Source organism: Pelobates fuscus, chromosome 11, assembly GCF_036172605.1.
Source record: "Pelobates fuscus isolate aPelFus1 chromosome 11, aPelFus1.pri, whole genome shotgun sequence".
NCBI classification, from domain to species: domain Eukaryota; kingdom Metazoa; phylum Chordata; class Amphibia; order Anura; family Pelobatidae; genus Pelobates; species Pelobates fuscus.
Genome location: NC_086327.1, coordinates 24,675,104 through 24,696,789, shown reverse-complemented (window position 1 = coordinate 24,696,789; position 21,686 = coordinate 24,675,104). Strand labels below are relative to the sequence as shown.

At 43.4% G+C, this 21,686-nt stretch overlaps 1 protein-coding gene across 4 annotated transcripts in view; it reads right to left on the bottom strand.

Annotated features, from left to right (window-relative positions):
• Nucleotides 1-21,686, bottom strand: part of CIC (capicua transcriptional repressor) — a 124,699-nt gene that overhangs the window by 17,897 nt on the left and 85,116 nt on the right. For all 4 annotated transcript variants that reach the window (XM_063436839.1, XM_063436842.1, XM_063436841.1 and 1 more), the window contains exons 3-8: nucleotides 2,974-3,123; nucleotides 2,682-2,889; nucleotides 1,649-1,778; nucleotides 987-1,169; nucleotides 429-594; nucleotides 9-214 (exon numbers count right to left, since the gene is read on the bottom strand). In XM_063436839.1, the coding sequence (XP_063292909.1) occupies nucleotides 9-214; nucleotides 429-594; nucleotides 987-1,169; nucleotides 1,649-1,778; nucleotides 2,682-2,889; nucleotides 2,974-3,123 (1,043 nt within the window). The remainder of the gene's footprint in view (nucleotides 1-8; nucleotides 215-428; nucleotides 595-986; nucleotides 1,170-1,648; nucleotides 1,779-2,681; nucleotides 2,890-2,973; nucleotides 3,124-21,686) is intronic.

Below are 21,686 nucleotides of genomic sequence, written 5' to 3'. Positions count from 1 at the left end.
ACCCATACCTGTTTGAGCTCTTGCAGAGCCTGACTGTCATCTCGGTGCTCCATACTCTGTACTGCACTATGAGAGAAGGCTCGAGGCCTGGTTAGCTGAGAGGTGGAGCTGGAGGACGGAGGCAGGCGGTCTCCAGGGGGCGGCCCTGAAGAGTGAGCTCCCAACTTTGGCTCAGAGGCCAAGAGGTGTCCTGAAGGGGGACCTTCTGAAGACACTGAGGATCAAGACAAAGAACAAGGGTTGAGATGGAACTGGAAGAAAATTGAATTAAAGGAGAAAAGCTGGAATCCAATATATCCAATAGAAACTGTAACAAGCAGAAGAAAGGGAAGATGAAAAACAGAACAAAAAACAAAAGAAGCCAACAACGGAGACAAGAGACATGACCAAAGACAGGGCGCCAGGCTAGGCTCTGCAGAGTGTCTCACCCCCTGTGGCTGCCGTGGTCCCTGTCTCAGACATGCTTCTCTCCCTCATCTCCTTGTGTACACCCCAGTGACCTGGTATAACCTGCTTTACATCTGAGCTGGATTTCTTGCGGTCCTTGTTGCACCATTTCCAGTCAGGATGGGCCTTAAAGTGCGCTTCTTTCACCTGAGGCAAACAAAAAGTGGAAGATTGAGAATATGGCACATCATAGAGGCCTAAAGGGAAAGTGCTAACTGACAGCCAAAATGAATCCATTAGAAAAAGATCAATTAACAGACTTCAGATTCCCATAAGAGCATCCAGAACAAAAAGCTTTATCCTGACCAGTAAGTTTCACCTATTGAATCATGGCACATGTACCAATAGCCTTATTTCTGCTCAAACTCCATATTTTCACAGTATCTTGCTTAATACAATACTAATCTATATCTGGTGTTTTCAGATGAACCTGGCCTTCAGTCGGTGATTCATGTACAGCCTAATGAATGCCTTTTTTTACAGCAAGCTATTTGGATCAATAGCAAGCTCAAATGGACCTCCTTTTTCATCTCCAGTACCTGAAAAGCCAGGTCATGATACTTCTGCTTCTCTTTGGGCCCCAGAGCGTACCACCACTCCCCCAAGATCTTGCTGACAGTACGATTATCCTGATTTGGGTGGCGCTGATGTACCAGGGCTCTGTGTCTCTTACTGAAGATCATGAAGGCATTCATGGGACGGCGAATATGATCTTTCTCTCGCTGGCAAAAAGAAAAAAAATACACACACTATAATATATAAACATACACACAACGGGCATACAATCCTAAATTCTATGCCACTAGCTAGGCTTTAAAAAAGTTACTCACAGTGTAAACCAAAGCCTAGTCACCAGGGATGAATGTCTATTTCCCAGCTTTAAATTTTACTCCTTAATAGCTAGTTGCGAAAGGGAATTTTGAGCTCTAAGCATAGAATAATGTGTAAATATACTTATACACATCCAGCTTAAACATGTCAAGTCCCTCGCAGGGCCATAAAATGGACTCGCCACTGCAAGTCACTTACTAGTAGTGTAAGACATTTGAAACCCTATGGACGTATTACAAGAGGGAAGTCAATTTCTTCTTATTTTACAATTGCTAGGAATGTCCTATGCCCAATATGTTAAGATGTTATGCTAGCAATCACAACCTGAACAACTCTATAACATCATTTGTGTTTCTGAGAGCAGACTCACTTTGTTGGGGCTTCGTCCATCCTTCTCAGAGGAAGAGTCTCGATCCTTGGGCAGAGCACTAAGAGACTGTGTCCGACGCTTCCCAGCATGTACTGGAAGATGCAAGTCTGGTGGTCCAATAGAAAAGAACCTGTATCAGAGAGAGAACAGATCATTAAGAGGACAAGTTAGCATGGATAAAACATGAACAATCAAACTCCGTAATGTGAATTATCTAGAAATGACAGATATTGGTCCAAAGGTGAAGAATTGGTCCGATTAGCCATTTTAGCGTAAAAACAGCAATTGCCTTGTCAATTCTCCTATAAACCGCTAGATCTTTTGTTACGGAGAAACCATTGCTGGACATGAATTTATGTGACAGTCAAAGTAATATGGAGCTGACATTATCTATGCCTAAGGCACTAAGACATGCTCCACAATGAAATGGGGTAACAAGCAAGTTGACATACAGTTAGCTATATAAAGGCTAGTTGGGGCTTTACTACAAAGAGGCATTTGTTTAAAAGGAGAAGAATATGAGCAGCTTTGGTAGCAAACAAGATGGGCCAAATACTAACTGCATTAACCAAGGTAAGTCTGTAAAAGGACTGAAGGAGGAGAATTTGTTTTCTACCCTGGAGTAAAGAAATAAGTGGCACTGCCAGCACAACATTATTTGTAAGAGAACAACAGAAGCTGGCACCACCCACCCTAAACAATGTACTACACAGAGAATAAAGACATGTTCACTACCAAATCAACTCCTACAATTTATTTTCTAGGTAGTTGCCATACGATGCCACTACGTAACATGCCTAGCACTGCCCTTACATCATTGGCAATGGTAAAAAAAAAAATCTGGAACTGCCCACACCAAACGCTACATTATAAGGGAAACATAGAAACTAGCACTACTGTTACCCCACTATAGCTTGGTTCCTAACAAAAGGATACGCACTGCCCACAAGTTGCTAGGTACTTCAAGAGCCTTGCAGAGTGGACAGTAAAATTTGTGGAGGGAATAGGAGATCTGTAGTGTGGTCTCACTCACGCGTCATCGTGGTCACTCTCAGTCTCACTATCCCCTCTCTGGTCCCCAGTGGCACCCTGCGTTATGCTCTCTTGATGCTGTGGGTGCTTCGTATGCTCCTCACTAGGGGGTGGAGGCCCCGTGTCTGTGTGGGAAGCAATACACCTATCCTCATTGTTGCTCGGCACAGTCATAGGTTCATGTGCCACCGATGCAGACTCTGGGGGTTCTGAGGAGAATAGGAAAGAAGCCCTTGTAATAACCAAAGCATATGACATGACTAGTGATTTGGGGAAACAGGAATTTGAATTACCTTTGCTCTGATTTAATCCACCAGGGTGATTGACGGGCTGCTGTCCCTCGTTGGGCTGGACGGAGGAGTCGGGTTGGCTTGGAGCCAGAAAAGGTACCAGGGAGTGCCATGGGAACACCGCAACAGATCGTGGCTCTACATTAGTCCAAACTGGGGGGGAAAAAAAGGAAAAGTGAGTCAAGCAGGAAATTTTTTAAAAAATAAATACCCTCTAGCACAGAACATAGTCAGTGCTGATTTTACCGCTTTAAGCCTGGCAAAACATCATAGGTGTTGCGGTTCTACAACTTTAAGAGGTCTGCGTTCCTTTCAGCCACTTCGTCCTAGTAACCAAGGAACGCTCAGGAGATTTGTTTATTTATTTATTTTAAGACAAAGCAATGTTAGTCTATAGATCATGTCCCAAAAGTCTCACTCAATTCTCAATAGCTATTTAGGAGTAAAATCACTTTTGCTTCTGTTTATGCAGACCTAGCCACACCTCCCCTGGCTGTGACTCACACAGCCTGCATGAAAAAAATGCTTCCATTTTCAATCAGATATTAACTTACTTCACTCAACTCTTTAAATTAAACTTTAAATCACACATAGGAGACTACAACAGGCTATTAACAGTGCACAAGATCAATTCTAAATTGAACATACTGTGCAAGTAAGGAAGTTTAAACATTGGAGCTCTCTTTTCAAGAATTGTTTAGGAATGCGGTGTAGGTCACATACAGGGAGGTGTGACAAAGGCTGCTTAACCCTTTAAGGACCAAACTTCTGGAATAAAAGGGAATCATGACAGGTCACATCCTTAAGGGGTTAAACAAAGTGATTTAACTAAGAAATGGCAGTAAATGGAGCCGTGAGACTGCAGGGGCATGAGCTATATACCAAAACGGCTTCAATAAGCTTAAGTAGTTTTATTGACTCTAGTGTCCCTTTAAGTTTAAAAACATGAAATGAATGAATGAATACAATACTAAATATTTGCAAATAAAAGTGTATGCTACATATTAAAATAAATCCAGCCTTTCTAAATCACAGATCAGATAAAGAAAAGGAATATTCACCAATCCAATTAATTATTTTTAAAGTGGAACTGACACTTCTCTAAAACCAAAATCATTGACTAGAAGTTTTGGACTACACATCCCATGATGCTTTGCCAACATTAAAGGTTTAAGAGCATTATGGGTGATGTAGTCCAAAAAAATTGTGAGTGCCGAAGGTTGCCTATCCCTGGACTAGAACATGGTAAATCACCTGACGTTCGTCTTAACCTTTATTTGTACATTGTAAAGTTTTAGCAAGTGGCATCATGATCTGGTTCTGTCCCAGCAGAACCAAGACCCCCAATGCAAATAAGGACGAGAACAGAAACATTACTTCTGTTTCTCCTCTTTTACTATATTCAATGGCAGAAAAGGGCAACATTTATAACAATGACACGTAGCCGCCATGGTGAAGTCGCCTAGTCCCATTATAGGAATTTCTACATCTCATGTTTCAGACCTCATAAAAACGTATATTTCTAATAAATACATAAAAAATCCTGGGAAGTGGTAGTTCCTCTTTTAAGTTTATGGATTACAGAAAATCACTACTCATTTATAAATGCACGGTCATAGTTTTATAAGTAGAATTAAGCTCATGTGCCATACTTGCCAGGGACTCAAAGTGTAATTATTCAACATGTTTGGAGCCAGATAAAAAGGGACCTGAATGTACACATACATAAAAATTAATTAGCACAACTGGGTGAAAAGGTGCAGGGATTTCCTCATTGCGTTCTCTTTAGAGGTGGCTGAGCATCATGAGTTGTCGTTCCAAAACATTTGGGGGCCAGCCCAGCCATTGAAGGTCTAAACTAAAGCAAGGTAAACAGATTGGTGTAATTAAAGCATGCTGCTTCTAAGCAGAGCCAGGGCGAGCACAGCTAAGGAGGTTGGGGCAGGAAGGGCTTCTTTGTTGCAGTTCCTGTTTTCTCAGAATTGCCCTGACCTTGCAAACAATCTCAGAAATGTCCAGTGACACGAAATGGGCACAGCTCCACGTAAACACACTTTACAAGGTACACTATATTAGCATACATGTTCAAAACACCCCTGCTGTGCAGCTTAAATTTATGCCTATAGACCGTGTGTAAGCATTGCCATCAGTATATATATATATATATATATATATACACACACACATATTGTTTGCAATTATATTAAGTTGCTAGATTTCAATCATGCCACACCAGGTGCATCAAGGGATGTTTACACAACCAAGAATTGGGAGGGGTCTCAGTCACTGGTGCATATAGCCACTAAAAGCCCATAGAGTTTTTCAAAAACTACGTCACAAAACCTATGCCAGCACTGATCACAGCCCGCTACAATAGAACAACTCGATAGTAACACAGAAAACACTTCCAACCCATATACACAACTGGACCTGGTGTGCTCAGTTACCCCATCACATTCCTGAACACCCTCGTCACACACAAACAAGGGGTGAACAACAGCCCCAACACAAGATAGAACCTCTAATTACTCAATGGCGCTAGCCTTGGTATACCACATCCTCACATCCCACGCATTATCCCTCCAGCACTACCTGACAGCTACCCCAATTACCCACCACACAGTGCAGCATTGTGATGGTGCGTAAAACACTGCCAGGCCTAGTAGTGTTATATACAGAGCTGCTGGTTTTATACGTGTTTCTAGTCTACATCAACAATGAACGGAGACAGAAGACCTTGGATATAAACTGAGAATGTGTGCATATTTATATAGTTTGCAGTTGACCTGTTATTCCAAAGATGCAGATGCAAAGGATCAGATTACTGCATTATGCAATGTATTAATCAATAAGGTATTCTACACCGCAATACTGTATGGCCATCCTGTAAACGGTGATCATGGCTCCCATCACTTCATGTTCCCGCATACCTCAATGAGGTACCTCAATTAAAATTTTACCCATTGTACAGCCCTACGGAAAATGAAACTACTCCTGACTGTGAATGGCAATTTAAGTCCCAACCCAGCCAAAGATAAAGTGATGAGGAAAAATGCAAACTGTATATTTACATATCTTGGGTGGGGGGGGGGGGGGGGGGAGGAGAAGGGGAGTTTTCCGAGCAGAATTTTAGAGGCACCTTTTCAAGAAAAAAAAAAAATATATATATATATATATAATTGTGATATGTGGGGGTTGTTTGTAAGCTTGTTTCAGCAGGACCCTCTTCCCATACGCCAAATGTGCTATGTGCTTTGTTAGAATTTAAGAATTGCCTCGTTTACAGCGTTGCAGAATATGTTGGCATTATGAAAATAGTTGCAATTTTGCTTAAATTCGGTGTACAATTTATAATACCATAACATTCTGTCACTAAATAAATAATAAATCAAAAGAAAAATATGGCTAGACTGTATACCAGAGGTGACCCTCTAGAATAGTGTCTCTGCTTGTTACAAGATATCTCTCTAGCTGTCAAAGGTTGATTTATCTTTCCCAAACACAGCAAGGGATGACAAAATCTGGGGCTTTGGAAATGGTCATACTAAACATATCAAAAAGATCATCGTTCAGGAACCAGCAAGAACAGGTTCTCCAGGAGCATCTCTGGACATGTAAGCTTGCAGTTCCTCATCTAAATCCTGCAGCAGCTCAGTGGGTGAAAAGTAAGCATGGTTTGTTCCTTTAATTATTTTTACCTGTGGTTTCCCCACCAAGGAGTGTATTTGAATAGAATGGATTCTGTATTCACACGCATTTATTGATGCATCATGATGATTTTTTTTAAATAAAAGGTTTTTTTCTTGAAAGTGTGGAATATTCATGATAGATAGAAATTGATCAGATAACATAAAATAAAATAAAGGGGGTTGCATTTGTGATGAAGTCAATTAATATATGTCTGTGTGCACATGTGTGTACATCCGTGGAGGGATGAATGTGGGTGTGTATGCAGCATTTATTTGTGCAGAGGTCAGTGTGGCTGCATTTTGTGATGTGTGCACAGACATATTAGGCTCCAAAATGAAGTGTTATCAGGAATCTTCCGCCAATCACATGCAAAAACTCTGCAATATGACGGAAGAACTTCATGTTAAGAATAAAGAACTAAACTCTAAACTTAAATGGGTCAAATACAAGTCAAACAAAACATGCTATATAAATGTATCTATAGAGTCCGGCTTAATATATTTAATAACATGGAGACAAACATAGACCCCAATAGATGTACAACAGGAGTTGTAGATCTACTGGTAGAAGTCTGACTTGTTGGCCATTCTAGTACGGTACATTTCCTGGGTATCCAGACAACCTAAATCCTTGGTTACCATATGTTACAACATCCACATTCCTGCGTGTGGCATTTTATGTTAAGCCACTTGCCCAGCAACAGTCTTGGTAAACTGAAATTGTGAAGCCCCTTGCTTCTTTCCTGTGGCACCCTTTATAGGTCAAACCCCGATATAAACAAATCACTCTTGTACAGTTAATTCCCATCATCACCCAGGCAGCATGCAATCAGTTTCAAATGGAACTCATTCAGCTCATTTTCCATTTGACAAATCTAGCCAAGTAAGCATATTTTTAAATATACCATACCCATCTGAAATTCGCCCGTACCACTATTTTGTAGCCACCTCGTTTGCAAACCAGTCCTGGACATATTCACAATTAACTGCTAATTAAATAAACCTTAAATAACGCAACTTTAGAACCCAAAATTCAGTCAAACACACTGCCCCACTTGAATCGTACACAATCGTTTCTGGATGTTGATTCTAATGCTACCAGAGAATTCAAACACATTAACATGCAATCTGTTGCCAGCCCCTCTAGTAATGGGTTAAAAAATAAAAATCACAACCTGTAGCACCATTCTAACCGAACGTTATAATATATACCAAATTCAGCTTTTATTATTATTGACATACAAGACCCATCACTCCTCAAACATGCTGCTGTGGGAAATTAAATCTATCGCCAAATCAGATTTATTTACTATAAAGCATACAGACACCGTCATCCACATTATGGTCTTGTCAAGATCTTAGTGTGGTTATTGCGCTTAAAGGGGGGTGGCGGGCTGCTGGAAGGACTCCCCAGTTAGCGCACGACTTTATTAAATCATTTACAACCAGGGGCTGGACCAGATCGGGGAGCAGAATGTATCTGGGAGGAGGTTGCGGGGGTGGCAAGTGACTGGCACATTACCGAAATCCCTCCCACTCCCTCCTTCTGAAATTTACACACGGCTCATGGTTATATGACCTCAATCACAGAGATGTGTACTCCTAACACATCTCCTAAAGCACCACATGTACTGATCTCGCACAGCACCTACACATGGCATTAGAAAAAGGGTACAAAAAAAAAAATCAGTCTTTACACTATGACACCCAACGCAAAAAACAAAACAAAAAAAAACCACAATGTATCCTGAAATGCACTCTACAACTCATACACAAAACAGACTACCGGTACACTACAAAATGTAGCATCAATCCATTTGCAAAGGTAACTCTGAATAAAACAAAATATGTAGACGCATCTGTGCAGTCGCCACCTGAATCTAATGATAGCGGTAAGGTTTTTTTGCTCTAATTTGTTGCTCAGAAAAAATAAAATAAAAGACGAATACATTTTAATGCTGGCCAATGCATTTTGGCAGAAACTTTTTTCTTGTTTTTGTTAAAGTTTCGCAAATAAAAACACTAACCAAACATGCTAAGAGCACGGGGAGGGCTTGGCTTCTCTGAAGAGAACATGTTGATCTTTGGGGGCCCCGTCTCTTCACAATACAAGTGCCCTGCGAGCGGTCACTGCCTGACCTCGGTGGGCATCACAGGGTAGAGCTGCCACTGTCCGCAGAAAATATTCCTGGTCATACTCCTGACCCCACTGGGCAATGGCAAAGTGGGAGTCCACAAAAATGCCAATGGAACGGTTAAGTCACCTACAAATTTGAAAGACCGTCCCCAGATCCTACAATAAAGACCACATACAGACGACTGCGCTGAGTGACAACGCCAAGCGATGACAGGTAGGTTGCAGGTAAGTTCACGGCGTAGTGCCGGGTTCTACCCTATAAAAGGGGCAGCTGGTGGTCCAGACGAGTGGCCAGTATTCGGACTGTGACTCCTTCTGGCGATGTGAGAGGCTGGCAGAGGCTGGGTTACACTCCCCCGGGTGCCCTCTCCTGTGATGCCACGAGGGGCAGGGCTGAAAAACAATAACAAATGCTTGTAAAGGCAGGAGGGATGGGGCACTGTGCCAGGAGGATCCCTGGAGCAGCAATGGCCAGCTCCTACCTGCACAGATCAGGGGGAGCCCCTAGTCAGTGGGAGCTGCTGGCAGGGAGGCTGGAGCAGGATTCCCCCCTAGGCTGGCTGGCTGGCTGGCTGGCTGCAGGGCCCAGGCTCTGGGACTGACTGAGTGTGTGCTGCTGTCCCTCCGCTCCCCTCCGGCCCGGAACATGGATCAGCAGGAACCATTCACTCTCTCCCTCTGAGCTGAGACACTGAGAGGGGGGAGGAGGGACAAGGCCTCGCCCCCGCCTCCTCCCCCCCCCGCCTCCTCCCCCCCCCCCACGCATGCCCATTTACCGCTCTGCGCCCTGATTGGCTGCCCGCGCTGTGTCATTCACATGCAAATCAGGCCTCTCACCGCGCTCCGTTCGCTGACTGGCCGCCGCTGGAATGTCAGTCATATGCAAATGACGAGCTGTTCGCTCGCCGCGCGCTCATTGGTCAGGGCGCGACTCCCCCGACTGACAGGGCTGGTAATGATGTGATGTCACAGGATTCTGGGGCGGGGATTGGCTGGAGAGTCAGTGCAGTTACAGTGTGTGTGACACATCGGACAGGGGGAGGGAGCTGGGAGCCAGGGCTGAGGGGGGGAGGGGAAAGGTGCATACCCTGTCCTGCTACAACCTCCCCAGAGCCATGACTGGAGACACAGAGGGGGGGGGGAGACACACAGAGAGGGGAGGCAGGGGTGCATACTCTGTCCTGCTACAATCTCCCAAGAGCCATGACTGGAGACAGAAGGTGGAGTGGGGGGCACAGAGAGAATGGGGGAGGACGACATAGAGAGAGGGGGGGACACAGAGAGACAGAGAGAGAGGGGGGCACAGAGAGAAAGGGGGGGGGGCATAGAGAGAGAGGGGGGACACAGAGAGAGAGAGAGGGGGGACACACAGAGAGAGAGGGGGGACACAGAGAGAGAGAGGGGAGGCAGGGGTGCTTACTCTGCCCTGCTACAATCTCCCAAGAGCCATGACTGGAGACAGAGAGGGGGGGCACAGAGAGAAAGGGGGGGACATAGAGAGAGAGAGGGGGACAGAGAGAGAGGGGAGACACATAGAGAGAGGGGGGGACACATAGAGAGAGGGGAGGCAGGGGTGCATACTCTGTCCTGCTACAATCTCCCAAGAGCCATGACTGGAGACACAGGGAGGGGGGGCACAGAGAGAGTGGGGAGGCAGGGGTGCATACTCTATCCTGCTACAATCTCCCAAGAGCCATGACTGGAGACAAGAGGGATGGGGGACAGATAGCTCAGATGGGAGGAGGGAGGGGCGATGACAGAGAGCTCAGCTGGGAGGGGGGGGGGGTAACATGGAGCTGACTGGGGAGAGACAGGGAGCTCAGTCACAGATTGATGGGAAGGAACAGGCTGGGGATGCAGGAGAACCAGAGAGCAGCACCCTTCCTGTCCACCTGTACCCCAATATAGGGGACTCTTTAATACCAGATACAACTTCTAAAACATCAATTATAATTTACAGCTCAGAAAAAACAGTAAAATGCAAGAATTACATATACACACGTGTGTGTGGGGCTGTGCGGACTTTTATTATTTTTTTTATCAGAAATGCGCAACATTTTGACACAATTTGTGGAGCAAGTCATCTTTTAGCATGAAAAGAGCATGCATTTTGCTCACTGCAACAATGTGCCACTGTTATTTACAACGAGGAGTGGTTTCTTGGGCACAGTGGGTGCTCTGGAAGTCAAGATCTAGGCTGCATAATTCAGGGCACTGAGAATAAATACGCTGCTATGCATTTTATATCATGGCACAATCTATTAATTTTTTTTTTTATTTTTTTTTAATTCTTTATTTTTCTTGTGCATTAGAAAACATAACAGATGGCCCTGTAGTGCCACAACAGCTAGTACAGGCATTTCAATAGCAATCATTGTCATAGCAGAATAATACAGCACATTTTTTATAGTTATGAGATTTAACAGACTAGGACTACATGAATAGGACTATATTAGCGTAGTTAGTCTACGTATGCATGCTTGTATATTAGTAACGGGTTCAATAGTATTTATAAAAGTTAAACGTGCACAGTTTTAAAAACAAAAATAGAACAGGCAAATCAGTATTTCACTTGTAGTTTAGAAATAGTGTGTTCAAGTTGTATAGGTTGTATAGTTAGGGTAAGAGGGTAAACATGAGGCACCTATGTCTAGGTGCAAGTTAAATTCTGACTAATGCCGCTAGATTATAACGTTAAAGGGGCCTTTTTTTTTTTTTTTTTTTTCCCCCCCAGAGGGTTGTAGAGGAACTGCTTGGGGGTCATGCTCCCCTATAAGTAGGCATAAAGGTATTTCCGGCTGTAAGGTGATGTCACCGCTAGGTGCAAAGTGAAACATATATTTATACGGTGTTATAAAAGAAAGGGTATGTATTTAAGCTGGTGCTTACATGGAAAGCCTGTCAGCGTGAGGGGAAGGCTATGTGTGTCTCACCCATCTGTGGTTATCAGCATCCGGCTGATCTTTGCAGGTCGTTGTGGGTCCCTTGAAGCCGTGGGTTAGCGGCGGGAATATAAGTAGTGAACTAAATATTTAAATAAAAACATCTAAGCACTTCATGAAAACATGTAGTCATTAAACAACATATATGTCAAACTTTTGTCGGGCAGTCGGTATGCGGCTACCCTCCGATTGTCCTGACCGCGTTTTGGGAGCAAGTGGTGTGCGGTCTGTCCTCCGCTGCGGGCAGTCTGAAATGCCCTCTCCGCCCCGTGCCTTCAGGTTGTGACCGAGGCATATGTAGACCCCTGGATCCCCCGGGGTATAAAGGTGGTGACAGTCGCTGGGTCCCAGTTGTGTGGAGTGTTCTCCAGGTGGTGCTTGGCCTTGGAGAGTGCGTCGGGAGGGAGTCCCAGCTTCCCCAGGATCGCGGCTGCCTCTTCTAGCGTGTGGATCGTGTACGAAGCCCTCTCATGGTTGATCATCAGCTTTTGGGCCGGTCTCCACCGGTATGTGATGTTGTGTGTCCGAAGCTGCAGTGTGAGAGGCTGTAGTGATTTTCGCCACTTCAGTGTGTCCCCTGACAAGTCTGCAAAGAAGGTGAGGGAGGAGTTCTCAAACTCGCAGGGTGAGTGTCCCCGTAAGGCGTTCAACACTGTAGTTTTGTCTTGTCTTGTCTGGAAGCATATAATTAAGTCCCTAGGCGCCTCGGCAGGGGCTCTGATGGGTTTGGTGACTCTGAAAGAGTTATCGATTATCATTGATTTTGCTTGTTTCGGGGGCAAGATTGTGCCCAGTAGGCGCCTCACAAAGTGCGGTAATTCCGCGTCAGGCACTGTCTCTGCTACCCCTCTAACCTTTAGGTTTGTGGCCCGTCTGGCGTCCTCCATAGATGTGACCTTTTGTTCCAGGTCGGCATGGTGTTTCTGCAACGATTGCAATTCCGTTTGCAAGTGAGTTACTTGTTGCCTTGTGTTGTGGGAGTCTGTTTCTAGGGCTCCCATGCGGCCTGTCAGGCCCTGGAGGTCGGTGCGGAGTGCAGTAACGTCCGCGTGTATATCCCGTCGGAGGCCCGCCAGCAGCTCTTGCATGTCGGCTTTAGTTACCGGCGATGAGGTCTGCTCGGTCTGGGATAATGTCGGGGTCACTCTTGGTCTGTGTGGTTCCTGCAAGAGGAGGTCACCATCCCCCAGGGTGTGATCATCCGAGAAATCGGAGCTGGTATCGGGGTAGGACGCCATCTTGTCTAGCGAGGCGCCATGCGCTTGCCGCCACATGTCTCCGATGGTCAGTCCCAGGGTAGGTTTGTCAGCCCTTTGTTTCTTGGTCTTGCGTCCCATTTCGGACCAGGTTGGTCGGGGGTCCCGCAGGGTTGATTTTAGCACGTTTTGGGTGGGTTTTGCACGTTTTTTGGGTTCGATTACCCGGAGCTCAAGGGAGATGCGACTGCTCAGGTTAGGTGCTAGGCTCCGCCCCCCACAATCTATTAATTTTAAAAATATTTTACCAGGATGGATACATTGAGATTTCTATCGTTTTCAAGTATGTCCTGGGTAATACTTGCACATTATCAATGTCAATTTCACTAAAACAAAAAACAGTCTGTAAGAGCCAGCCCAAGCAAACTCAACCAACTAATATCCAGGTTAGACAAAATTGGGATTCATAGTGGAGAAGTGATAATGCAGAATTAAGGCTGCAGCACAGATAGGTCACTGGACACCAGGAAGCCCCTCATTTTATATCAAACCATTTTTAAATGGTTTGATATTAAACAGTAGGATGAGTATTGCTTACCGTGTCTTTTTTATCAAGACATTTATATCTGAATGCTATAACAACTCTAAAAAAAGAGGAGCATAAAAAGGTCACATTTAATATTTTGACTCTAAATTTATGTTAGAAATTAGGAAACGGGTACCTAAATTGAGAACAAATACTTTTATACTGGACTGTAGTAAATTTGGACACAGTAAAACTACCGCGTGACATTTAAAAAATCTGGCTTACGTTTAATGTGATTTCAGTTTACGCAGAAAAAGAAATTGTGCCCATTCAATATCAAATGAATTGCAAGCTCTTGGCTTGCAAGCTGGATTTCAATCCCTTGAGATTTTTAACACTTTTGGGTTAAATTCTATGGTGTCTGAGCATGAGATTGCTAATGACTGGCATCATCGCGTACAGTGACAGTGAATAACGTAATGTGAGTAAACAGGGGTGGGAGTTTGCTGTGAGTGCAGCTGCCTGCGCTATAATGACAGCTATTTAATAACACATCTTTAAGAAGGATAAACCTCAGCCATGTCTGTCACCGGGGGCCCAGCTGCTGGGGGCCCACATACTTTACGTTTACTGGAAGAGGATACGGTCTACCCCTCCCCTCAGTAAGATGGCATTCCTAAGCATGCATCTTGTTAAGTAACCCCAGCATGTTTTACTCTTATTGTTCAAGAAGACAAATATTTAAACCCACCCGGCCACTATCTGAAAGAAGATTCAGTACCTTACGGTTTGATAATACTGCTTGACAGAAAGCATGGCAGAGTGCAAACCCCAATAACTGCTGCCCTCAATATATTCCAACCCCTTTCCCCATAGACCTCAACATTTGACTGCTGTTTCACAGACATAGACATGTTTCCAGTTTGGGTCCCTGCTTCATTCTCTCCATAGGGATGGTAAATGGAGCCAAGCAAATTCATTATGGCTCCGTGACCCCTGTCTAGGTCCCAGGCCCTAGGCGGTCATCTAGGGTTAATCCTTCTCTGATTTTACACAATTAACCCCCAACAACCTGCTACCTCCAAACGTGATGTCTAACACCTTGATATCCCACTGTTTCCTTCGACCAGCATGATGTTCAGTGTGTACTATACAACCCAACATCTTGCTGCACTCCTCAACAGGATGCATGCACACAGATTTGTTTTGGAATCAGATATGAATTGACAGAAAAGTAGGAACAAATGATATGTTCACCCCCACCTCCTAACTCACAGTCAGGTTTTAGGCAATTAGACGGAAGCACTTCTCCAACACCCACCAAGGGCTGCTTCAATGCAACAAACTGTTGTGTACAGCAAAGACATTAGAACTGGACCCGTGACTCACTACTATCTTAACCCTGGACAACTTTCCCTCAAATCTACTTCTTACAAATCGCATCCTGGCATTACTGAGATCATCAGAATGAGCCAGAATGTTAGCCATGACTTCATCAGTGGAACGCTAGACCACATTTAAAGATAGCAGAATATCTGAATGTAGGTTTCCTATTCTATTGCATTAGGCTGTCTTCTTCTCTAAAACAGGTTAATTTCTTATCTCAGATGAAGACCACTTTTCTATGCATCATTTTGTTTTGTGTAAGATATCCATCGCTATCAGTATCCAGAAGCCCTTTCCCTTAAGTGTAGTTTATGTTGCTGTTTGCAACTGTCAACGAGTAGGGCAGACCACTCTGCTCTCTCTGACATATAATAAGTTATTGGTCAGGGTGACCTTAAACTTTTGCAGTATGAACAGCGTAATTGTACAAAATAATGGTTCCATTAAATTCCCACAATGACATGTCCCTTGTTAAGCCATTCTCTTCTGCTGCCTAACCCACAGAAAAGTATATTCTCCTCCCTGTGCATCTAATAGATGCCACATGCTGCCGGCTGCCAGATGTTGGTTAGTATACCCCTCTGCACATCTGGAAGGTACTCTAAATGACGTCTCCTAAGCTGTGGAAACTCAGACCTTCTCTCAAATAATGTGCCTCTCGAACAAGGTTATCCCAGGAGAATACGGGACAGGCGGGAGGGGGGCAGGGGGGAGTTACATCTTAGGGTCTTTACAGGAAAGCAAAAACCTAAGACTCAGAAAGATCCCTAGACGTGCAGCAAGAAAAAAGGGGTAAGGGGCCTCCTGCTGTGGGAACTCTGGGCTGTGTGCCTAGAATAAGAGGGACAGGCGGACCCTGGAAGGGAGGGAGGCAAAGAAAGTGAAAAAAAGGTTGAATAAAATGGATTAAAGATGTAAAATGCATTTTGCCAGATTTATCCTGCCTATATTTGAGTTTTTGTCTCTCTCTGTAGGTGACTGATTACATCTTTGAGCGTCTGGAGGCTGCACAAAGCTTTTACAGACACTCTTAGTAATTATTAACATCTGTTTTTAATGGAGTCAATTTATGAAGCGCTTGATACAGTACTTCGAGAAAGGGCACTGCCAACACGCTTACAATCTAGAAACATAAAAGGTTCTGTGGCTAATTATAGGCCATTCAGTAACGATCTTCTTAGAAAATAAAGATATCAAAGATTCGCTATTAAAGAAAAGCACTGAAAATGGCATATTCAAAATCACTGAATGGTTAATTCACTAAACCGTGAATTATGGAGAACTGGAAATCAAATTTCAAATTCCAAGGCAGAATAGCCAAGTGGTGACTATTAATATTTTTAAGTCTAGCTATTCTGTTTAGAAAATACAATAAGTAAATCCATGAATAACACAGCTATTATGAGTGGTGCTGCATTCATAGGGTACAGGGTCAACATATGATGTTTTGGGGTGTCCACATACAGTGTACTCATTAATTCTGTGTAACCCTCTGTGACAATGGTACTAAATAGCGGGAGTGCCAAAGGCTTACCATCATGGATCTATTTGTTATTTTATGGTTTTATGCAGCTCCTGTGCTTTTCTCTCACCCTTTTTTGTTAATTTATTATTATTTATTTTTAGTTTCTATGACTTAATGCAATACAAAGAATTATATGTTTATTGAAGATGTAACCCATAGAAAATACAAAAAAACATAACAATGATATATAATTTTCCTTCTCTAAGTAAACACATTAAAATAAACACACACACAAGCAGTACATGACTCTCCTGTGTACACAATCTGGCAGGCTTAGCTGGAGTCTACACATCAGCCTGTGCTTGCTCTTTAAAAGCTCCGCCTACACATGCTGTTCCCACGGTGACCATAGCCATTTGTGATTGGCTGGTTCAGGACCCTGCAGTTGTACTATCTGTGTAATTGTTTATTTGTGCTATAGATAGCAGTGAGTCACAAGCATGACACACAATGAAACAGAAACACAGGGAGACTCACACGCACCAATGAAAGAAAGAAAAACAGACCAGGACACAAAGACACAAGGAAGGACAGACAATAGAGAGAGACAGCGCCATTGACAATGTTGCAAACACGCAGATACAGAATGTCACACAAACATGCTCTTACACAAAGGATGTATTCAATAAACACAACAAGGTGGTTTACTGAAAGACAAATCGAGGCTAAAATAGCTAGGTTGTGACTATAGATTGAGATTTTCTCCAAATCAGATTTTTAAAATAAATTTTGCAATTCGGTTTTCAATGTACCATTCAGAGTTTAACTAAAAAAAAACCCCCCAAAAAACACATACTCTTCCACAGACAAGTGTTGCCATGCTCAAACCTTGTAACATACTCCCTCAGACACAATACAACATGCAGACAATTCAGCAATACGGCACACACCCTGACAGAATCAAAACGTATCCGTACAATGTCATATAATGCGGTATGGGCCCTGCCACACACATCATGTAACACACACTGAAATATACATATGTGTATATGCCTGCTGTTTCTCTGAATCCTTGTGATAGCCATCATATGGATGGTTGGGTTACTGACATAGCAACACTTGGTAGCTGCCTTTGGCATTGTGACGCTGTGGCATTTAAGTGTTAAAGACACAGTGTATATGTGGAAATGAGGCCTGCACAACCTACGTCACTGATGCCAAGGATTCTCTGTGCTTCCATGACATCCATCCCACCCAACCTATAAAACCGATGTGAGCTGCAGTATATGCTGATAGAGCCACTCACAAGGACTAGGAATGGAAATTATAGCAATCAAAAATCAGCTACAGTTTCAGCTTGGACAGCAGTTTCTTTTATCGAATCCAGTCAAACATAGTGCTAAATGTGGAACTACAACTTCCTTAAAGGGCCATTCTAGTCACCAAAACAGCTTAATGTAGTTGTTCTGGTGAGTATAGTCCGTCTCTTCAGGATTTTTGCAGTAAAAACGGTTTACATTACAGTCTAGGGACACCTCCAGTTGCCACTCCTTACATGGCTACTAGAGGTGCTTCCTGGGGCAGTGCTGCACAGTGTGACTTACATTCAGAGTCTCCATCCTTGCATAGAGACACTGAACTTTCCTCATGGAGATGCATTGATTAAATTCATCTCTATGAGTAGATGCTGATTAAACCAACCAGAGCGCTCTAAATCAAATTGCAGGGCATGGGAAGGCTTTATAAGCCTTTCCCCGCCATGCGAAGCTCAGTCTGCATGGTGTCCTCGCTGGGTGAAGATGGATTTTTTTTTTGTGCTCTTTTTATTTTATTTTATACATTTGATGATAATTATGGATTTTTATTTGGACTTTTATTAGGCTGAAAAAAGAAGGTTTTAGAAGAAAGAAAACTTCTAATGGTAAGTATGATTTTATTTCCCCCCCCCCAGGTATTTAGGTTTATTGGTTCCCTCTCACTATTTTTAAGGTGAGGGGGTAGGTAGGCTTTCATTTGAGGGGGTGACTAGGGGCTTGGGGACGGTGGGGTGGACAATAGGGTCCCCCCCATTGTAACTTAATGGCCGCCACCCGACGCTCATAGGTGGGGGGCCAGGGGGTGGACAATAGGTCCCCCCTATTGTAACTTAAGGGCCCCACCACCGCGCACGTGTGGGTGCCGAGGGGTGGACAATAGGTCCCCCCATTGTATTTTAGGGTCCCCACCCACTGCGCGTGGGTTGGGGACAGGGGGGTGGAAATAGTTCCCCCCCTATTGTAACTTAAGGGCCCCCGCCTGCTGCTCATGGGTGGGGGCCAAGTGAGGACACTAGGTCGCCCGTTTAGTTTAGTGGCTCCGAGTAATGGTCCCTCTCGACTGGGGGCTCAGGGAGTAGACACTTTGTCCCCCCCATTAATTATTATTATAGGTGCCCCACTAAGTAGTGGGAGGTGTTTTTTTTTTTACAACAGTGAGCAGCCACTGGCAGATTAATTACTATTACTAAGTAACCTTTACTTAGTATTCGTAAATTTGGGAAATACTGTGGGAATTAGGGAGCTATCTACTCGTGGCACAAATAGGATTGGAGTTTCATTCATTCTAATGAAATTTCGATCCGAAGAAAAGTCCTGAATTTTGTCCTTACATGAATGGTCAAACTTTTGTCATTCTTTTAGGATGAAATTTGGTAGTTTCGCTGGCATTCGAACGCCGAATGAAGCAGTAGGAGGAAGGTGAGAATTGTGGGAAAATTGCTTTGACCACAGGAAATGGAGCGGACTTTGCTCCTCCCCGGGTCAGAGCTAGTCAAGTGTACGAAAAATACATAAGACAAAATAGTCCCTACTTTGTCTTATGTTTTAAAGAAAACTAGAGCAGACAGGAAGAAATTAAGAACAGGCCATGAGAGAGGGAGAGAAGAGAAAACGATTGGGGAAAGGTAAGTTCGGCATGACAGTGCCGCTTTAAACATCTGCTGGCAAGCGAGTAATCATGTTGCCACTCTCATTTTAGCCAATGCAACCCACCGTACAATATGCAATTTGTGAATGTGTGTTTTGGAAACGTGTGCCTGGATAAACATTCACAGGTCACTGCATGTAGCATATCTCCTAACAGTTTTGAATTCGTTGGGACTGATCAAAATTTTTCCCCCAGTGCCCTGGCTTTGATCCCTGGTGTCTCGTTTCTGGGGACACTAGAGACAAGTCTCCAGAAAGCACAAAGTAAGTAAACGTCAGGGCACCGAGTCCAAGCAACTGAGGTGTTTAAAGGTTAAATACAAAAAAAACTAAACATGGACTGCTGTATCTAACCCAATACAGATTGCGGAAGACAGCAAAACAAAAAAAAACAATAATAATAACTACATATATTTTGCTGCTGTTGCTCGTAGCCTTCTAGGTACTAGGCCTCTATGGACATGATACAAATACCTCTCTGGAGTCATTCGATAGGCTACAAATGGATTTCAAGAAAAATCAGCTCTGATTACTACAGTATTGAGTAATACAATCTGCAAACAAGGCAACAGAGATTCTGATTAACGCTCAACATCCCAGAATCTGATGAAACTCAATTTGCTGCTCCATATCTCAGGCCAGATGGTGACATTTTTCCCATTCTGAGCCCTTGTAAATGTCCCAACTACTCATGATATTTTAGCGATACTCTGTAAGATCTAGACAAACAACCTGTGAGTCCTCAGCTGTCACTGAAATACAGTACCCATGATGCATCATGGGAGTTGTAGTTTTCCCAGCGGCTTGAGTGCGGCAGATTGACAGCAAGTAGACGTTGATATTTCAAACTGCACTTTACAAATAATCACTTAAACCTTCGTCTAACCTATCATTTGTTTTACAAGCTATGTGATGCATTTTCTCTTTATAATACTGTATACAAAGCATTGTACTACGCTTTTCGGCAGTCACTAAGCCACTGGGAGTTTTAATTAAAAATTAAAAAAATTTAAAAAGCTAAAACAATAGGCTATTCAAATAAGTGACCACTGTCCTCTGCTACTTGGCCTCCTTATCAAAGAAACAGTTATACAATTTGTCCTGTGTGCAGTCACACGCAGTGTTAGTTAGCATCTTACCAAAATCTAAAAATATTTATATATTTTCCATCCTTTGTTTTTGTAATTACCACTAAACAACAAGAAACAGAAAGTTCTAAACACAACGATCCCAATAGAGATTCAGCACACAGTGCTTGAGTGTAAAACATAATGTATCAGGTTTAGTAACCGATATTGAAAAAACATCAAATGCATCGTGTGACAATTATTTTCTAAAGTTGGTCCAGTACTGTTGTTTGTGGACCTAGATGTGGGTGTATATTTTTTTAGAAATCCATTTTAATATTCCATTAATTAGCAGACTTGTATATACTGATCTTAACACAATGTTACAATTGTCACTGTGTCTCCTGATATACGTTAAAGGGACACTATATTCATCAGAACAACTACAGCTTCTTGTATTTGTTCTGGTGAGTAAATCAGTCCCTTCAGGCTTTTTTTCAGTAAACACAGTCTTTACAGAGAAAACGCACTGTTTATATTAGAGCCTAGGGACACCTACAGTGGCCACTCCTCAGATGGCTGCCAGAGGTGCTTCCTGGGGCAGTGCTGCACAGTGTGATTGACATTCAGTGTCTCTACCCTCTGCAAGGAGACACTGAACCTTCCTAATAGAGATGCATTGATTCAATGCATCTCTCTATGAGGAGATGCTGATTGGCCATGGTGGCAATGGTCTCTGACCCCGGCCCACCTCCTTTGCTGAGATCATTAGAATTGACAATCTCAGCCAATCCAATGCTTTCCTATAGGAAAGCATTGTGATTGGCTGAAATCATCACTTCTGATGACGTCAGCCAAGGAGGCAGTTCAGGGGCAGGACCAGCACCAGCAGACTGGAATAAAAGTAACATTTTGCTATAATTATAGGGGCAAAGGGGGGCTACATAGTATTTTTAACACTTTAGGGTCAGGAATACATTTGTGTTCCTGACCCTACAGTGTTCCTTTAATTTGACACGAGGGGGAGTCAAGAAGCCCTATAGCTGTAGAGCCATCACTATTATTTATATTACAGGGGCAATCAATTAATGCTGGAGTCATGGTACATGTTGAACTCTGAATCTTTATTTCTTGGTCCTCGTGAGTATTTGTAATAAATGCTGCCTGAACCTATTTTACTTACACAACACAGGGTAAGACCCATCAGGCTAACAGAGTGTTATCAGCTCATTCTGTCGTATAAAGTTTCCTGTAACTATGCCAAATGCTGCATCAACGCATCAAGGACTGATTTCAGAGAATTGCCTTACAGAAACACTTTGATTGAGGTGACCCTTAAACAGCT